This window comes from Caenorhabditis elegans, chromosome I, assembly GCF_000002985.6.
Source record: "Caenorhabditis elegans chromosome I".
NCBI classification, from domain to species: domain Eukaryota; kingdom Metazoa; phylum Nematoda; class Chromadorea; order Rhabditida; family Rhabditidae; genus Caenorhabditis; species Caenorhabditis elegans.
Window position 1 is genome coordinate 8,142,809 of NC_003279.8, and position 17,014 is coordinate 8,159,822.

General features: G+C 33.0%; 3 protein-coding genes across 4 annotated transcripts; all 3 read left to right on the forward strand.

Annotated features, from left to right (window-relative positions):
* The first annotated feature begins 4,618 nt into the window (after positions 1–4,618).
* ins-18 (INSulin related) lies at positions 4,619–6,843 on the forward strand. Its single transcript, NM_001392642.1, has 3 exons — positions 4,619–4,775; positions 6,110–6,214; positions 6,674–6,843. The coding sequence occupies exons 1-3, from the start codon at positions 4,697–4,699 to the stop codon at positions 6,775–6,777; spliced, it is 288 nt and encodes a 95-aa protein (NP_001379200.1). The 5' UTR covers positions 4,619–4,696; the 3' UTR covers positions 6,778–6,843.
* Positions 6,844–7,546: 703 nt separating this feature from the next.
* Positions 7,547–8,563, forward strand: osp-1 (uncharacterized protein). The gene is made up of 5 exons (NM_001026472.5): positions 7,547–7,715; positions 7,907–8,041; positions 8,086–8,195; positions 8,313–8,408; positions 8,454–8,563. Exons 1-5 carry the CDS (start codon positions 7,558–7,560, stop codon positions 8,507–8,509), a joined length of 555 nt encoding a protein of 184 aa, NP_001021643.2. The 5' UTR covers positions 7,547–7,557; the 3' UTR covers positions 8,510–8,563.
* Positions 8,564–9,053: 490 nt separating this feature from the next.
* T28B8.3 lies at positions 9,054–16,990 on the forward strand (the record flags this gene model as incomplete). Of its 2 annotated transcripts, NM_001377608.2 has the most annotated exons (22): positions 9,054–9,062; positions 9,120–9,235; positions 9,295–9,826; positions 10,079–10,188; positions 10,482–10,667; positions 10,714–10,972; positions 11,075–11,142; positions 11,196–11,841; positions 11,896–12,061; positions 12,151–12,314; positions 12,373–12,635; positions 12,805–12,974; positions 13,031–13,714; positions 14,073–14,613; positions 14,721–14,991; positions 15,042–15,319; positions 15,402–15,524; positions 15,569–15,686; positions 15,733–16,167; positions 16,284–16,430; positions 16,482–16,733; positions 16,793–16,990. In NM_001377608.2, the coding sequence occupies 22 exons, from the start codon at positions 9,054–9,056 to the stop codon at positions 16,922–16,924; spliced, it is 5,670 nt and encodes a 1,889-aa protein (NP_001364595.1). The 2 variants fall into 2 exon arrangements, with proteins under 2 accessions (NP_001364595.1, NP_001040693.2); NM_001047228.2 differs by lacking the exons at positions 9,054–9,062; positions 9,120–9,235; positions 9,295–9,826; ... (10 more) ...; positions 14,073–14,613; positions 14,721–14,991 and having other exon boundaries at positions 15,207–15,319; positions 16,793–16,924.
* Between the last annotated feature and the right edge of the window lie 24 nt (positions 16,991–17,014).

The window sequence follows — 17,014 nt, forward strand, 5'->3', positions numbered from 1 at the left end:
ATATAATAGTGAAGCTTTTCAAATACATTTATAAATTTTATTATGCACTTACTCAGTTTTTTCCAGTTAGAATTTTTTCATCAAAACAAATTTAATATGTTTTAATTTTGTTTTCACTATTTGTATCTAAACATTGTAGGAGTCAAAAATTTGTCAATTTGCCAAAACTTTGACTGAAAGTTTTCAAAAACATATACAATTTTCGGTGAAAAATTTAAGTATTATTAGAAACCGCATCTGGTGGTATTTTGCCTTTGTTCCATCTAAAAATTATATTAATGATTTGAAGATAATTTGATAATATCAAAAACATTTTAATTGAACTACATACGTTTTGATTATTTTCTTTAAGTTTCTACTCACAAAGTGTACGTTTGAAAAAAACTGATACTATCTAGATTTCAACCATTCTCCGGAAAATTAATATATGTTTATTTGTCGTTTCTGATCAAACAGTTCTGTTTCTCGAGATGTGAGAATTCTATTTTTATTTTCAACCGTAACAATTTTCAAGAAGCCAAACTAGCAAATACTAATCATTTTGAAAGTCCAAAATATCATAACTCATACATATTTATCATATGATCTATGACATATCAACATTTAATTTATGACTTTTTCATTTAAGGCTTCTCTTTTCCTTCTATCTTTCAATCATCGATCATATGATAAAGCTAATATTTAAAGGCAATTCTAGCAAATATTTTGTGTAATTTGGTACTTACAGTTGAAAGCATTCCAAATTCCCTATCATAGTAGAAATCAGTTTATGATTTATCTGCCAAGTTAAAAAATCAAATTCCCAATTCAAAGTATTCCCTGAACAAGCACTAATTAGAGATACGAGGAACCCTTTCTTCCCTTCTTCAATTCTCATTAGGATATTTTAGATTCTGGAAATATGAGCATTTTGAGCTCCGTGAGCAGCACGGAATAGAGCATAATTATTTAATGATTTACGAGGTCCTAGCAGTAATATCTTACATTTCAGAATTGTATATAGCCAGCTTTTTTTGTTAAATCTTTCTGTTTCAACCAAAACTCTTGTGACTAAGCTCGTGATCTCGTTATTATACATTTTTATAATTCTTTCTTGAATTTTCGATTTTTTAATTTAGAAGATAAGAAAGGGTTTTTTGTTTCATAAGTTGTTCGTTTTTAAGTAGTACTTGGAAATCTTCAAGTGTAGATTTATTACTAGAAAGTCAGAAAACAAGATCTAAAATAAGAAATGTTAAAAATGTTGACAAGGAAGTAGTGTGGGTGGAGATTTATGATGTCTACATTTGGAATGGATCTCATATACTGTGTTCATTGGTGAAATAATTTTCTTTTTTCTTGGCGCCTTTGCTCCTCAAACTGTGATGTTAGAAAGCACTTCACCACTTCGAAACTATTTTTTAAATTTATTATTATGTCAGAAATAGCAACAATCTTCTATCGTCTAATATCTACACTAACCAAAAATATTTTTTCTTATTTCAAAACCTAATCAGTGAGCGAATTCCGAGAAATAATTCTTCCCACACGGATATGTTTTTAATGAAAACCAACTAAGATATTTAGGAGATTATATCAATCAATTTATTTTTTCTCGTTTTCAGTTTTCATTCAAAGTTTGCTGATTAGTTTCTTCATTCAATACTTCAAGGCTAGAGTGGTTTATAAATGATAACATTCAGTAATGCCAAAAATTGAAAAAATCAAGATGAAACTATTCTGAGTAGAAACAGCTCAATGTAACAACAAAAGTATTTTAGCATAACTGTGGACTTTCAAATGAGTACTATGCCATTCGAAAGAAATTGTTTTCAATCGATCACTACAAAAATGTAATTGCTGTGAAGCACTTTGAACGAGGTATATTTAGATTTGGTATGTTTATATGCAGTTTCTCACTTCAAGGCCCGAAACTTTGATCCTAACTACGGGAATCTTATTGAAAATATGTTTTGTTAAATTAGAAACATGAATTCATTTGAAATCGACAAAGCGCAAATACAAATATCCATATACATTTAATTGTACAGGTACTTATAATCAAGATATCTACTGTAAATTGGCAACAGATATATTAATTTGCATTTATCAAGTTCACCAGTTCTTGAGTTGCCACTTTAATTTTTGAAATTCCAAAAAACCATGAAGAATTCCTTTCCAAAAATCCACATGAAAAACCAAAAACCATTCAGTTTGTGTTAATGTGCTCTTTTCACTTTACGATGTCAGTCCCTTCCCAACTTCTTCTTTCTATGGGCAACCACCTATTTCGAAAGAAAAACTGACAGAAAAGAAACGGAGCCGCTTAATGGATAATTGCCACGTTCTTTTTCATTTTTTCAAATTATACATAAATTGAGTGGGTGGAGAGGATAAGGAAGCTATTGAACTTTTCATTGGGCATAATTTTTCTCAATAGAAAATTTGCATCAATTGTGTAAAAAGTCGAGGGAGATTTCAATATTTAATGAAATATTTTCTAGTTGCCTAGCAGTTTTTATATGAAGATATATCACCTGCAAAATCGTCCTAATATTTCCAAAAACTTTCAACATATAATTTGGAGTTGAACTTAACAAAAACACTAAACTTTCATACTTGGAACATTTTTTCTGAGAATTTTCTTTTAATTATCTTGGATTATCTAGATTCTGTTCCTTCTTTCCAATGTTTTTGTTTTCCATCCATACACAAATGATGCTTTTTAGAATGTCCGGAAAGTGACAGAAATTCGACTTTAAGTTATGTTTGGTGGCGGTTTAACATAGTAGTTGTTTTTACAAAATCAGCCCCTTTCTGCTCCCCGGTTTCAATCCAAAAAAAGCAGCTTTTCCATCTTTATAACCTAGAAGAAAATTGCTTTTTGATTCAAAAAATGTATCAACGGAAAATAAAAAGAGTTGATTAGAAATGTAGTGGCGAGCACAATTCTAACATAAATTGGACCTAGATTACCTAGAAGTCGAGAATATTCCAGTGTCTGGGGATTTAACGTTTCGATTTTCAGCATCTAAGTCTGCAGAAAATGACGTATAGGTTGCTAATTCTAGGACGAAGTATACATGGAAATCGGATCCTAAAGTTATTTTTCTTCTAATTTATCTAGTTTTCGTGTAGCGGAGAGTCGTAAAAACTGACATATCGGTAGATGAAAAATATCGGCTTTAAATATTTTGGAAAGTTCCCTGATTCAGTGACAAATTCAAGCAAAATAGAAAACAGTATGTAGATGTTTTTCCACACTAAGGTAGAATATTCCAAATTCATATATAAAAAATACTATCTAGAAAAGAATTACCGTAATGCTTAAACCAGCCTTGCAATTTTCAATTGATCTGTAGGGCTGCAAGATTAGTAGAAGCTAAAAGATTTCAAAAATCTTTGGTACAAATTTGAATTCATGCCAACTAAAGCTCACGAATGTTAAAACTTTCTATTATTTCGACTGGTCTCACGGCATGCCAAGACTCTTAGAGATCATACTACAAATTGATTCAGACTAACGTTCTCACTTTCTTAAAGTATTTACAAATTATTTTTCGATTCGTTCAACCTAAATAAAAAATCTGTTCCACTTCCAAATCCAATCCTATCCCTCTATTTTTCCTGGATTAATATATTACAGGCGGAGAGAAAATGTTGCATTGTTTACTTGAACTTATCAAAAATACATCTTCGTAATATGTTTTTCTAATCCTTCCAATAATCTTTTAATATTAATTTTGTAGCCTTCCCATAATGTCAGATATACTTATTGACGTCAGTTCCCTCCTGTTTCCCACTTAAGCTTTCTCGTTTTTGAACTTTTATTACGTGAGGTATTTGGGTTTTCCAGTTACTCTTTTTAAAGTAATTTTCCACCGTATTGGATAGATTACTAAATGGTTCAACTTTCGCGGAAAGAAAAGTAGGAGAATATGAAAAATGTGATGCGTTACGTCACACTTATGTATTCTGGAATGAAAAAGCTAGACCACCTACACATATTTCTAAGATGAATGTTTTTTACAACTGGGCTTCCTATTTCTGATTCTAGAATTCAGAGGATTTAGTACTTTACTGTGTCGTGCTCAAGAATAACCATTTTTCAATCGACTGAAAATAGTGAAATATAGAAATTCAAAAAATGCTAATATTTTAAGAACACTGGCTTAAAATTACCGTAAAATTTCCGGCTTTTCGGTTGATCTAATATCCGCCCTGATTCTGATAGAAATTTTTTGCCCCAAAACTTTTTTTAGGCATGCGAGGCTCATATACCTGTGACTACCCAAAAACACCCATGTACGTGATTTTAACAAAATACAACAAGATCTATTTTTCTGCAATATCCAAACGTGTGAAAATTAGTATCTAGAGTACACCCAAAGCACATTTCAGGAATCTTTTTGATTTATTTTAAAAAATCCTTTTGGTCCACTTCTTACCACTGAAGATTCCAGACTTTTCCTTGACATCATGTGAATTCTGAGGCCTTCAGTTAGTCATACAAATATCTTCTCAAATTCATGAGACTCCGCCTACTTTCTGAGCATTCTCTGTGTGTGTTTTCTCTAATTCTCTTTCTGTCTCTTGATTTCACATTCTATTTGATTCCCTCAACATAAAAAAGGTTCAGATTGCTCGAAAGGCTCCGCCCACATTTTGCCTTGGCGTCGCCACTATTCCAAAATAAAGCTCATTTTAATTTAACACAATGGTCCACCGACTTTTCATCGTCCTTATTGCAATTATTCTTGTCGCAAAATCAACTGCAATCTCACTTCAACAAGCTGGTTTGTTTTCATGTTTGTAATACAAATTTTTTTAACTTTTGGAAAAAATATGTATCAGATAGCAAACTTGATAATAACTTTACAAAATCTAAATAGATTCACTTGGGAAAGTTCGACACCAATCCCTGTGGGAGGAAAAATTTTAATTTCCCAGCACGTTCTCTGTGACATTTTCGATTCATTGTCCTAACAAAATTTGATAAGTTTGTGAGAATTTCACATAGTTCGTAAGCACTTGGTGGAGATTGCATAACTGAATTGCTCACAACATAAAATTAGCAAAATAAATGAAAACAGGGAAATATTATATTTGCAAGTTTAATTTCTACAAGAACTGGTTTCAAACATCCAAACTCTTTCGGGGAAGGCTTGTCCCGATTTTGAAATTTTATCTCATTCTGGTGTCCTAGAAACAATTGAAAATATGTCAAGCTTCTAGGTAGCTGGAAACTCCTAGCTTTAGCTTCCGATATTGGCACAAGTACAAATTCCAAAAACCAAAAAATCCAACTTTAACGAATTTTTCTCATTATTAGTCAAAAAGAGAGAAAGGGAGAGTAGTTATAGGTCCTTAAAAAGTCCACATTTTATATCTCATTTTCCCATTGTCTCCTTTCTTTCTTTTGCATTCATTCCTAGTTTGACTTCAAATCCTAAATCCCAAAAAGCTCAGCTTTCTCTTGGTTTGCCAAGTCGACTGCATTCTCTTAGCTGAGATGTTTTATGAATACTAGATAACCACCAAACAAACTATATTCTTAGAAGAATGAGGGATATCGGGCTTTATGACAATCATAAAACATCGACTTGTGACGTGGCATAGGGAAAAGAAAAAAGAGACAAGACGAACGGCTCAAATAAATAAGGAAACAGGGAAATAACATTTTTTCGGGAGAGCTGTTTAGCGTGATTAATATATTGCTATCATATTATTCCTATCATATTTACATTAAAAGAAACACATTTTGGCAATTGGCAATTATTTAATTCTTTTTTTGAAGAAACATTGCTTTCAAATGGAGCACTATTAGGAGAGATGTGAAAATGAAATTTAAATGAAGTTTTAAATTATCATACTTCCCTCATCAATACTTGCATTTCAATATTAAACTTTGGCAACTCATATCTTGATTGACCAAAAAAGTGGGCAAATGTTTATAATTAAAAATAAGTAAAAAACATTGGAAGATTAAAAACTTTAGAAACTTTTTGAGAAAAAAAAACTGAAAAATGTCACAAGAAAAAGTGCTTCCTGTCCTCGGAAAAAACTGATAAATGATTCAAAAAGTGTTTCAAACAATGGTAACCATGGATAATTGAGCATCTTCTTTCAGACGGACGCATGAAAATGTGCCCACCAGGTGGTTCAACATTCACAATGGCATGGTCAATGTCGTGTTCGATGCGCAGGAGAAAACGAGATGTTGGACGATATTTCGGTAATTTTTTTGGGTAGAGAACTAGAACATTAGAGAACATTAGAAACCTTTGGCCGAATATGTGAGAACCAGCAAAATTTAGAAAGAATTTTCTAATATTTCCTTCGAATCAAAGTGGGAGACAATTATTTTGCAGTTGCAATATCTCTAAAATCAAGTGTTAAAAAATACATAAACCTGTCTCCCTCCTGTCTGACAAAGAATTTTGTTTGTTAATTGAAAAATGTTTAAAAGACGTACAAAAATTGCCTGAAAGTTGTCAATTGAAAAAACCTTCACGGACCTCTTCGACCACTCGCAATTTCCATGTAATTTTTAACAGATCAACACAAAATATTTAAATATTTTAGAGTTACACAAATTTTAATTTTTATATAATAACTTTGGGTCAAGATACCACAAAAAATCCTTTTGTATAGTTTCCAACATTATTAATTTCCAAAATCTTTTTTTTTGCAGAAAAACGTGCTCTGATCGCCCCATCAATCCGTCAACTTCAAACAATTTGCTGTCAAGTTGGTTGCAACGTGGAAGATCTTCTTGCCTACTGTGCCCCAATTTAAGTACCGCCCACAAAATACGCATCAGTTTTTTCCCGCTCTCCGTCGAATGAATATCACATCCCTGTTTTTATACAAATACATAGAAAAATATGATTTGAATAGTTAAGTTAATAAAAATAGAGCTTTCAAAAATCGAAAATAATAGACTTTTATGCTTTTGATTTTATAATCAGGATTCAACGTACACAAGAGTTCAGGCAGTGAACATTATTTGAAAAACCACAAAAAATCAGCAACATATTGCAACTCTTAAACTTTCTGCAGCATTCTGCAAAATATTTGGCTAGCCGAAGATTTCGAATTGAAAATTAAAATCGGCACATTCTCTCCCACAAATTAAAAACTTTATTAAAAAGTTGCAGGGTCAGGAGTTTGAGCAATGCATTAAATTTGGGCAAGAATTTGGCGACGGGCACCATTATAATTTTTGGAAATTGACAAAGGCCCTATATTATTTTCAAGAAACGAGCCTCCATTTTCAGCTGAAAAAAAATTTTATTCTCTTGGAATTTCTATCCGTTTTTTACCAACCAACATAGTTTATTAGAACCCACATTGAGATGCTTGGTACCAGTTTTTGATTTTAGCTACTCATATTTTCCTTCTCAATAAAATTCCTAATTTATTGTAAAAATTGGAAGTGTTTAAATTTATATTCTTCCGTAATTACCACGTGCGCTCCTGAACTCAATACTTTAAAAAAACTAACAAACGTGTACCAAAAACATCTGTAAATATGAAAAATATTGCAAACATTCCAATCAATCAAAAGAAAAAAAAATGAAAAATCTGCTGATTTTTCATCTCTTCTGTCTAATTTTCATCACATTTGCTGAAAGATCAACTGATGCTTGGACCAAAGAGTTTGAAGTTACCAGATGGGATGGATACAATGGCTTGCAAGAGTATCTGAATGAAAATTTGCAACAAGGATCTGAGTAAGTTGAACGTAATTGTGACAGAGTTCAATATCAGTTTTCTGTAATTCCATTGTTTTGTCAAAAATTTTAGATAACTAGTTCCCTAATTTTGTAGTTTTCTGTTATGGGGCCTATGGGCAGTAACAATATAATCTTTATATAACATTAAATCCTAATTATAATTCATAATTCAACACAAATTTTATCAGAGAAGAGAAAGCAGAACTTCCATCAGTATTACTTCAACGAAGATTGTTGGGAAAACGCTACTCAAATGGAACGGTAATTTATGATAATAAAGTTAAATATAAACCGATTGTCGTTGTAATCAATAAACGTGGAAGGTAATGTAGATGTTTCTTTATTTTCCAACTAACAATGATTTCAGAAGTACACTCTATTTGAATTATCTCTACGTGTCCATCGCTTTTCTCGTGGCTGCAGGTTTATTGTTTGTAAATGGAAGGGCAATGTGCAAATCAGAAGCTTTTGTTCCTGGTAGGTGAAACATTTTGAAATCAATTTTTTCCATTTAAAAATATGATGAAAACATTTCCCGACTGCGAGATATTTATTTGCCCATACACAATTTAGAGTTAACTTTTATTACTGCAGTGAAAAATATTAATGATTCGAACAAACCACAACGTGAATACCCAGTGTCTCTGACTTTGTATCTTGGACAAAAAGCCGAAGAAAAAACTCCGATCAGTAAGAAACGAACTGAAGATAATTTCTTCATCGATCTATTTTCAGTTAAAAAAGCACCACCAGCGGCCAAACCTACCCCTGAAAATAAGAAGACAAAGTAGAAGCGAACTTGTAATTTGAATATTTTTTTTTCATACAAATAAACGTTTTATAAAGTGTTGAGTGTTTTGTTTTCTGGAAAAAAAAATGCAATTCATATACTGTACTATTAAAAGGTGTGCACACTTCGTGCAATCTTTGTTTGAAAAAAACTTACTTTGTGACGAAAAAAACTGGACAATTCAGTTTCATAAAAGAAAAAAATTTCAAATTTTCAGATAGATCAGAATAAATTTTTGGAATATGTGTAATGGAGTTTTTCTAGCAATATGGTGAGAACAATCATTTCCCAATTTATTTGGATCTTCAGAAATTCCCGACAACTTTAGGAAGTTATTTGCACCCGAGTAGTTTTCAAAACATGAGTGGAGATCAAACAGAGAAAGGGAAACTAAACAAGTCGGCTGTACAGAGAAAAACTATCAGTAAATAGTAAAATAAAAAGTAAACTTTATTTCAAATCTTTTTCCTCACATTTATTTTGCAGTCATCAATTTTTCAGCGTTTTTCTGGAACTCTTTTCAAATGTTAAAAAGAAAATAGAAAATGGTCAAGGTGAGTAGATTATTTATGATTTACGGATTGTTCAACATTTTTAAAAAATAACTTCAGGTCAGAAATAGCCCACAGCCGGTGTCAGTGAATACTGGAGATAATTTGAAGATTTTGATGACAAAAAATTATGTGAGACCAACGAAACAGTCAATTTTCCTGCCATATTTTGAAGAGTGAGTTTTTTATATTTTTGGCAAAATACAACAAATTCAAAGCAGTCAACTATTTTCAGACTTGAAGCAGAAGCTGACAAAAAATTCGACAACATTATCAATGGCATGATGGCTGGTTTTTTAACCGATAATTTAATTGAAACTGGAAGGTTCACAAAAATGTTTCAATTTCACATTCAACAGTTTGGACTTCGAATGTCTAAAGAAATGTTGTTGAACCTTGTTCGTTTCTTTTATGAAGTATTAATCAAAGAACACCAACACACTGATCTAATAATGGTTGCTTGTGAGGCATTTAAAAATATGATGGATCTAGTGAAACCACGAAGGTTTGGATGGAGGGATCATACATTGGATTGGCGTCCACTTAGACAACTCCATTATCAAGTATTTCTCAAAAAAATGACGCCAGATTTAGAAGATGATTGTAAACATCCCTTGTTTTATTTTGCTCGGTTTTATGATCCATCAGAGCATCAGGCAATATGGGAAACAATTCTTCAGGAAATTCCAATTGGAAATCAAGATCAAACTGAATTGTTAATTGACATTTGTTGGAGGTTTCTTTCAGTATATGGAATGACTGAGGAAGTTAGTTTTTTTGAAGATATTCTATCTCGGCTATTTGGTTTTCATTATGGAAATACTCAACAAAAAACAAAATTTATTTGAAATTAATATTAATTACCGTTCAAACTTTTTGAAAAGCCTGAAAGCTGCCGTTTAAATAATTTCTGCAAACCACAATCAGAAAAATATTCAGAATTTTTTCTAATGTTTCAACTAAAAACGGCAGCAACAATTTTTCTATTAGTTTGCATATAAAATACGTCTACTTTTCAGGATATGAAACACAATGCGGTAAACACGTGGATTAAGGAACTGTGGGAAATGTATCTTAAAGCTGAAATGAATACATCATGGACTGCTCATTGTCTTGATCATATTGTGGAGTAAGTTATCAAATTACGACACTCTGCTTTTTCAGAAGTTGAATATTCATTAATTAAGGTTGTATGACTATTAATAATAGTAACAGTAATCATAAAAGGGATATAATAGTTCAGAAAAAATAACGTTGCCAATCAAAGTTTCATAATGCAACTTGACTGTAAAACTTAGAGCCCTGTTCGTGAAAAATGCTCCGTGTGCTTCGGTACTTCATTTCACTCAGAATAACTTGGTTTTGATTCGAATTATATTAATCTTGTCTATTTTGAAATATTGATTTAAAATTAATGTTTAGAATATGCACAATCGCACCAGGAGCATTCGATTTGAGTTCGTACTACGATGTGCTGTTCACGAAAATGATACGTGGATTTGATTTGACTGTACGGGAAGGAAAATTAGAGATCGGTAATGGAGAAGAGAAGATCTCGTCTTTTTATTTGGCAGATATATGTGCATACACAATCGGAGGTCCTAACTCGTAAGATTCCTCTGCAATTAAAGATTTTAATCTGAAACATTTTTAGTTCACTTTCTCATTTTCAACGTTTAATACAATACATTTCATTTCACGTTCATCCACCAAATATTGGTGAGCACACGGATCAAATTAGCATGTTTCTGGAGCAATTCATGGAATCTTTCAAAGAACGATTGAATAAGGAACGATTGAATTGGGAGAAAAGAAAATGTTCGAAGGATTATTATTTGAAGGATTCTGATATTGATGCGGTTGTTGAGTCAATTTCAGATCTTGCTATCATGCTCATGTTTAATGAAGACATTGTAAGAATATTTGGAAAAAATATTAAAATCCGATTTAGTACAAGCTCTGAACATGCTCTTTGTTTGTAGTTTGATTATTCTATCGATCGATTTATTTTCCAGGATTATAAGCTGATCAAACTTCTAACAACTGTTAATCGCGAATACGTGGCTCCAAAGTTACTCAATCAGTAAGTATAACGGTACTCTATTTGAAACATGTCCAGTAAGTATATTATTTCAGTCTTTATTCCTCCCTCACCGCAGTTAGTGAACCTCATCGATTGACAACTCTTATTGAAGCATTCACTTTTTTTGTTTATGAGATTATTCGTACACCAGATGCAGAGTACCGTACTCCACGTAATATAGTCTATGACTCAAAATGGTTGATTTATATGGAAGAAGAGCGAAAATCATGGCCAACTTTTCATCTTGGTAGCGAAGTTCCGATGGTTAAAACCCATAAATTCGCAAGTCTCCGTGCTCATGCATTTTACATTTTGGAGATTTTTGTGAATCAGATCAATGTAAATGATGTGGATCGAACAAAATTTGTGCTCAAGACTTTGGAAATCTTGTTCTCATCTTTTCCATTAATGGATTTCTCAGCAGCTATTAAATTTCATGAAGAAAAAATGTCGAATGACGATCGATTGATATGCCTTCTATCAAAACGTGTACCATCTCTTGTTGAGCATACTCTTGAGAAGCTTCTCGAAGTGATCACTTGCTTGTCAGTCGAAGCACCCAACACTTCCGATTCAACTGGCGGAGTTAGTTTATCATTGGAATATCAGAAGCATGGGGAGGATGAAACGATTTTTAAAAACGGATTCTCCAGGTTGATTAGTGTTATTTTTGATCGAGTTAATGATACGATGAGAAAGGTATATTTTTAGAAATAAGTGTGCTATTTCGATTATCCTTTTTCAACTTTTCAGCGCCTATTCGACCGTCTTTTTGATTATATTTCTACATCTGAATTCACAAACTATTTGGCAACCGACATTCTTTCTTCTTTGATATTCAATGCCGTGCGGACAAGTGGAGACGCATTCCGTCACTATGCGGAATTCATTCTGAAAAAGTTGAAACTTCTTATAACAGGTTTACATTTCGAGTATCCCTATTTAAGGAAAATTACTTCATGCCGCTTGCAGAAATATTGGGCAACGGACTAATCTTGAACTTTGCAGATGAAGTGCGAACATCGAAAACTCCTCCTGTGTCCGTATTGTTTTATTGTGCACTATCCGGACCGTGCTTTGCTGCGAATAGAACAATTGTTCTGGACAATGAACACATTTTCTTTGAGATTATTGAAATTTTTCTCAATTGTGCGAATAAGACCATTTTTAAGGTTAATTGAATTTCTTTTTATATTTCGTAATTTTTTTATATCGACTGATATTTTTCAGTGTGGAACTATTGGAGTATCAACTTTACTGCACAACTTGCTGAATATCACTACGAATTTCCCAGTTAAAACCGAACATAATCAGTTTTCGGAACCATTTTCCGAGTGGAATCCAATTGAGTTTTGGGCGAAATGTGTTCATTACAAAGACACTGTTGTGCATTGGTCAATACCAGCAAAAGCTGACATTTCGTGTGTTGAACGAATCGCCAACAAATTTTTCTTTCCGTACATTCAGAAGCTGATGACCGAAGTTCAAGACAGGTAAAAAAAAAACACAAAAAAAATCAAAACTTATTTTCTATAGATAATATTTTTTATACAAAAACTATGCAAACAGGTACAAGTAATTTTAAAACTGAAAAACATTTGAATTTAATAAAAAAAAAAACACTTATACAATATCATTTTGTAATATCAACTTTATTTTCAGAGACTCTTTTCGTCGTATCACTGAACATCTGCACTACGTTGTGTTCAATTTGCCAACTCTAAAATATCCAACAAATGTTCAATGGTTGAGAAATTCTTCTACACCGTTTTGCCTTCCAATTGCGTCTTCATCTCTTGGAGCCTCATGTGTTCTTGAATATGAACTCAAAGGTATAACTCTTAGCCAATAACTGAAATTATATAGTGCAATAAATCCAATGTTTTAGGGCCAAATGGAGAGAATGTCTGTGAGATGGTTGTTTCAATGATTGAGCATGTTATCACTAAAACTCAAGACCCTACGTCCCTAATCAATATATGCTCGATTGCAAAAACCTGCTTGAGAGTTTTTGAAAAACCGAAAGATGATATTACATCATTGCTGGATCCAACCTCAGCTCTTCTTGTCGATTCTATATATTTAAATATTGTCAAAGCATCTCAACATACGATAGATCACATCGCATTCATAAAACATATCCAAACTCAATTATACCATCGGTGTGAGATCCGTGACGCAACTGATTTCGATGAGCGTATATTGAAATGTCTTCTAGAACTTTCAGTAAATGACTATTTCACAGTTCAAAAAAGAGCATCAGGATATTTGAAAACAATATCGCAAAATATACGATGTCGTCACTTACTCATTCCAAGAGTTGTGGAAATTCTAACGGACGCAAAGCTTGTTAATAAGAATCGGCTGGCTGGAGCAATGGATCTGACTCTGAAACTTAAATGGATAAAACTTGTAACCCCCAGGATCCGATTAATTATATGGGATGCAGTACTTCGAATAAAAGTTATGGATAATGTTGAGATCCGTGGTCGTTTTGAAGCGATTCGAAAGGAACTGAAGAACTTCTGGAGGGAACCCATTTATCGGTTGGCCACCAGAGAAACCCATGACGGTATGTTTTGAATAATTACAGAATAGATACTTCTCTTGGTCAAGGCATGACTTTTTTTCTGAATTTGCCGTCACAAACCATCAAATGAATTTTTGACTATAAATACTGATATCGTTAAAATAATTCTAGTTGAATAACATTAAATATTTCGTGCTTATCGCAATAAATCAAACGGTGCTAATTAAACATTATAATAAAACCTTTTCTCAAGTTTTTTATGTTGAGTAAAAAAAGTGGTTAATTTTTTAAAAGTTGTCCTATCTACTTTTTACAAAACTGTATCTAATAGGAAAATAATACTATTAAATACTAAATCAAACTCTCTAGTAAGCTTTACCTAAAGTTTACCCATTTTTAGAGAGAAACAAGAAAGTCGCGGTAGTTGCACTTCTTTTGATCAAACCATCATCTGATTGGACACCTTTTCTCACTGAAGAAGCTCTTAAAATACAAACTGATACATGGTTTGATTATGAAAAATTATCTCATACTCTCCGCTTGAAACTTGTGGATAACCTATTCAAGAATCACATTCAAAATAAAAATCATCACCATACTCGCGGGAAATTGGCACGATCTATGATATATGCTGCTCAAATGGAGGCTTGTGATAGTAAAACGATTAGGCTTCTACTTGAACAGTTGTTTGATGAGCACTATACTTCGAGAAATGAAGCGAGAGAAACATTGGCACATTGGCTAAAGGAGAATAAACAAAAAACTGTGAGAGAAAAGATTAAGCCACCCAAACGAGTGGATCATGGTGTGAAACTAGAGCGCGGAATTCGAGAAGACAATCTGTGGTTGGTGTATGATTCGGAAAACTTACCAAATACAGAGCAAAAGTGGAATGAAATAGTTTTTGTGGAAAAAGAGAAAGGTGCATGTAGATGGCCAGAGTAAGTTATAGATAGCGAAAATGGAGTTTTTCAAGTTTCTTATTGGAGCATTTAAGTAGTTTGGTTTCATATTTTCCCATTTTATATCACTGTTGAAGTGTTTTTAGGTCAATTAGTGTTGTTCGAAAGAGATCCCATGGTCAGCCTCTCGAACCAAAAAATCCATCGGAATCTGATAAAATGATTATTGGTCGTTTTTCTCAATCTAAATTCATTTCGAAACTATTCAATTTCCGTCTTATCGAGAAAGAAGATTATGAAAACCCGAACGATAAATTCTACCGAATTTTGAAGTATGTGATTCGAAATTATCCGGATACCAAGATTCCATTGAAATTAATGAGCGAACACTTGAAATTGTTGATGAAAAGTAAGAAGGTAGGCGTAGTACAAAATGTTGTTCACAGTGTAAATCGATGTTGTTCCAGAAAAATGAGCAACTACTTGCTGCAGAGATCTTTATTGGAATTGTACTTGGCATCAAGCATCGTTCATTTTTTGAGCTAGATGAATTTTGGAATGATATCAACACATGTTTAAATCAATTTTTAGACATTTTGACGATAGAAGCCGAAGAAGCATGGAGCATTGCAATGGAAACGATTCTTGACCCGACTTCTGATCTTCGAAGAGTTTGGTGGCTCATTGAAGGGATGATTGACGGTGCACGCATGGCAACATTAGCTAATGAATTTCAGTTGGCATTGTATATTTTTTCTATATTATTTAGTAATTATTTTCAACGAAAAAATGACGCAAGTTACACATTGAAAATTTAATTATTTCAGCCGCATCACTAGTATTCAATCAAATTGTTGGCGCTATGGACAGATTTCAAAACGAGCCAGCGATATCGCCTGGACTAAACTCCAATTGGCACTTACAGATTCTTTGAGAAACGCCATTTCAGAGTAAGCTCATGGTGAATAAAAGTTTTTAATACCCATATTTTCAGAGTGTTTTACTCATGTAGTGAGGCCCGTGAAGCAAGTTCAAATGCAACGTTAATAAATATTCCATCGAGATTCATTCCAGATTCATTGGATACTATTATTCATAAGATTATTGATAAGGTACAATTTATTATTCTTTAGGTACCATTATCTATTTTAATTTCAGATTCCTGATCTCAAGTTTATGGAGGATCAGAAGATAATAAGAGCTTCACTGTCTCATTTAGATCTCAACCCGCCAACCGGAAAAATGAGTCGTAGAAGAAGTTCAGCAATTGATTTAGAGGATATAAAAGTAAGTGGAATGGATACAATTTATACACGGATGCATAATAATTTCCAGTCAATGACATATTTCCGTGTCCTTCTTCAAACGATTACTCAACATTATGGTTCTTCAACTAAAAGTTGGTCACCAATTCTTGTTAAGTTACTTCCAAAACTAATGGAATATGCCAATGAAGATGACTATGATCTGTCAGAAGAAACATATCGTGACGTGGATATTACTCAGAACTCTGCCCTGATTATTCATGACTACATGTCAGTTTCTTGGATTAGTCATATGTTTTTGGATGAAATCTTGAAAGCATTGGGAACGGTACGTTTTGTTACAGTTGGGACGCAATTTGTGCAACTCGTAGTCTCTGTATTGTTCAGGATTAAATTAAAATATTTCGGGAAAATTCCGATTTTAAATTGTAACATGTTTTTCAGACATTTCACTCGAATTCGTGGCATGTTAGACTGGCTGTCATCAAGTTTGTTCAAGCAGCTGTCTACTCGAATATTTTCCCGATGAGCCAACAATCAAGACGAGATGATATTGAAAAACTTCTGTTCCGTGCAGTTTATGATCGCGAGGTGAGAAAAACGTTTGAAAAATGCAAAGAGTTCAATGATTTACTATTTTAGATCTCGGTTCGAAAGGAGGCTGCGAAATGTCTTCTACTATTTATTCATTGCTCATATATTCAATTTTCGGATCAAAAAATTGATAAACTCGCGAATATTCTTCAATCAGAAACGGAACTAGAAGCACGTGCTCATGGTGCATCATTAGCTCTTGGAGCATTTGTACTGGCCTTCCCATTTTTCCTGCCAACTAACATCATAAAGCCATTGAGTCTTCTGAGCTCGTCGAGTTCAAATCAAGCAGTTGTGAAAGTGAGAGAGTTCACTAAAAACCTTGAATTTTCTGAACTTACATAACAAAGTACTTTCAGAAAACGATGACGGAAACAGTGCGAGAGTTCCGCCGTCAACACCGTGATGATTGGGAGGAAACAAAAAAAATATTGGGAGACGCACTGACGTTTGACATTGAAAACACAACTGCCCCGGCGTATTATGCATGAGAATAGAAATGATGTAACGACCGTATGATCTCGATTTTATTGAAAAAATGAATTATTTTTGAGAAATTGAATAATGGCACAAAGCAACAA

Coding starts and splice junctions, on each gene's coding strand:
- ins-18 (NM_001392642.1), top strand. CDS start 4,697: ATGGTCCACCGACTTTTCATCGTCCTTATTGCAATTATTCTTGTCGCA. Junction 4,776..6,109: donor AATCTCACTTCAACAAGCTG/GTTTGTTTTCAT, acceptor ATCTTCTTTCAG/ACGGACGCATGAAAATGTGC. Junction 6,215..6,673: donor AGATGTTGGACGATATTTCG/GTAATTTTTTTG, acceptor TTTTTTTTGCAG/AAAAACGTGCTCTGATCGCC.
- osp-1 (NM_001026472.5), top strand. CDS start 7,558: ATGAAAAATCTGCTGATTTTTCATCTCTTCTGTCTAATTTTCATCACA. Junction 7,716..7,906: donor AATTTGCAACAAGGATCTGA/GTAAGTTGAACG, acceptor AAATTTTATCAG/AGAAGAGAAAGCAGAACTTC. Junction 8,196..8,312: donor ATCAGAAGCTTTTGTTCCTG/GTAGGTGAAACA, acceptor TTATTACTGCAG/TGAAAAATATTAATGATTCG.